The sequence below is a fragment of the Lagopus leucura genome, unplaced genomic scaffold (genome assembly GCF_019238085.1).
Source record: "Lagopus leucura isolate 7727_CA_CO unplaced genomic scaffold, USGS_WTPT01 34209-0_obj-0_obj, whole genome shotgun sequence".
NCBI classification, from domain to species: Eukaryota; Metazoa; Chordata; class Aves; order Galliformes; family Phasianidae; genus Lagopus; species Lagopus leucura.
The window spans coordinates 1-1,444 of NW_024965289.1; the positions used below are offsets into that span (position 1 = coordinate 1).

At 60.7% G+C, this 1,444-nt stretch overlaps 1 protein-coding gene across 4 annotated transcripts in view; it reads right to left on the bottom strand.

Annotated features, from left to right (window-relative positions):
- Positions 1–6: 6 nt before the first annotated feature.
- The window catches only part of LOC122192045 (poly(rC)-binding protein 2-like), a 3,019-nt gene continuing 1,581 nt past the window's right edge, over positions 7–1,444 (bottom strand). For all 4 annotated transcript variants that reach the window (XR_006182525.1, XR_006182526.1, XM_042892475.1 and 1 more), the window contains one exon: positions 7–678. Coding sequence is in view for 2 of the 4 variants with exons in the window: in XM_042892475.1 (XP_042748409.1) it covers positions 532–678 (147 nt within the window). In the remaining 2 variants the exon portion in view is untranslated. The remainder of the gene's footprint in view (positions 679–1,444) is intronic.

Here is a 1,444-nt window from a genome sequence, read left to right on the forward strand (position 1 = left end):
TTTAACAGGGAGAACGAGACCCCGGTCAGTATTAATACACAATAAACTACAGATTTTGTGTTTCAATCATTACCCCAATAGCCTTTCACCTCTGGAGAGCTGGATTCAATGCCTGTTAAGACACAAGCGACAATGAGTTTGGCTGTCTCACGTTTAGAGCCCCATGTGGAAACGCAGCCACCTTAGCAAACGCTACAGCAAATTTGGTGCAACTCAGCAGCTGCCTGCTCAGGGCTGGAGCAGCCAGAAGGGGGAGAGCAGGTGCTGCAGGCCAGGGGGGTCCCCAGAGCCATGAAGGACAGGGTGGGAGGGAGGAAAGCAGCACGGAGGCCCTGCCTGCTCACTGATCTGCCCTCGGCGGGGAGGGGGTGCAGAGACCACAGTTGCCCCCAGAGGCGGCGCGACAGAGTTTGGTTACCTGGCCAGACTTCATCATTCATGCTGTGGGTTTTTAGGGTTGTTTGGTGTTGTGTTTTGCTGGTTGTTTGTTTGTTTGTTTTGAGCACACAAGACCCCGTGCAGAGGCCCTGCTTAGAGGGGAGCCCGGCTCCCAGGTCGGCCTTCGGCCCACGTTAGCGTACAGAGGAGAGAAGGAGTTTCCATACCACTGAATCCAGTGTTGCCATGAGACATTGGAAAGTGTGACTGTTGCATTGCCAACTGGTGCAGCTTGGTCAGCTAGAGGGAAGAGAGAAAAACAAAAAACAAAAAACAGGCTGCTGTTAGCTATTTCCCAGGCCTAGCAGGGCCAGGAGCACGCGGCAGGCACACGGACACAGCGAGCGGCACCGAAGGCCTCCCCCCACCCTCGGCCAGGAGTGGGCTGGGGGGCTGCGCCCACCCCCCAGGAGAAGCAAGGAGCTATGAGAGGAGCTCAGGGAGACGAGCAGAGGGGAGCAGGAGAAAAACGAGACCGCAGGGTGCTCACACCACACCATGCAGGGGAGCAGCGTGGGGAGAGGGATGTGATGAAGGGAGGTCAGGATGGAGCCCGGGGCGGCGCGCGGCCCCTGCAGCAGCTCAGAGCACAGCTTCCTCCTGCCTCTCCTTGCCAGAGCCCCCCCTCACTGCTCTAAGGGTGCCAGGAGAAGAGATCAGCCCCACCGAGCCTGCAACGAGCCTACGGGATGAGCATGGCTGCCAGGGGAGGGCGGCATCCCAGCAAGCGGGGACGGCAAGGGGGGAAAAGGGGGGGTGGCCACCACCTGCACCGTTCTCCTGCACCCAGCGGCCCCCACAGGCTGGCAGCAGCCTGGGCCGGGCCAGATCCCCCCCTCCACTGCCACCTGCGACGGCTCAGCTGTCCCCCTGCCCCAGGAGAGCCACCGTGACAGCGTCCCGTCATGCGCTGTGGTGTCCCCAGATGGGAAGTGTGCCAAATTCAAGAGGGGAGGGAAAGCCAGAGCTGGAGTGAAATGCCAGCTTGGGGGGGGGGGGGGGGGGG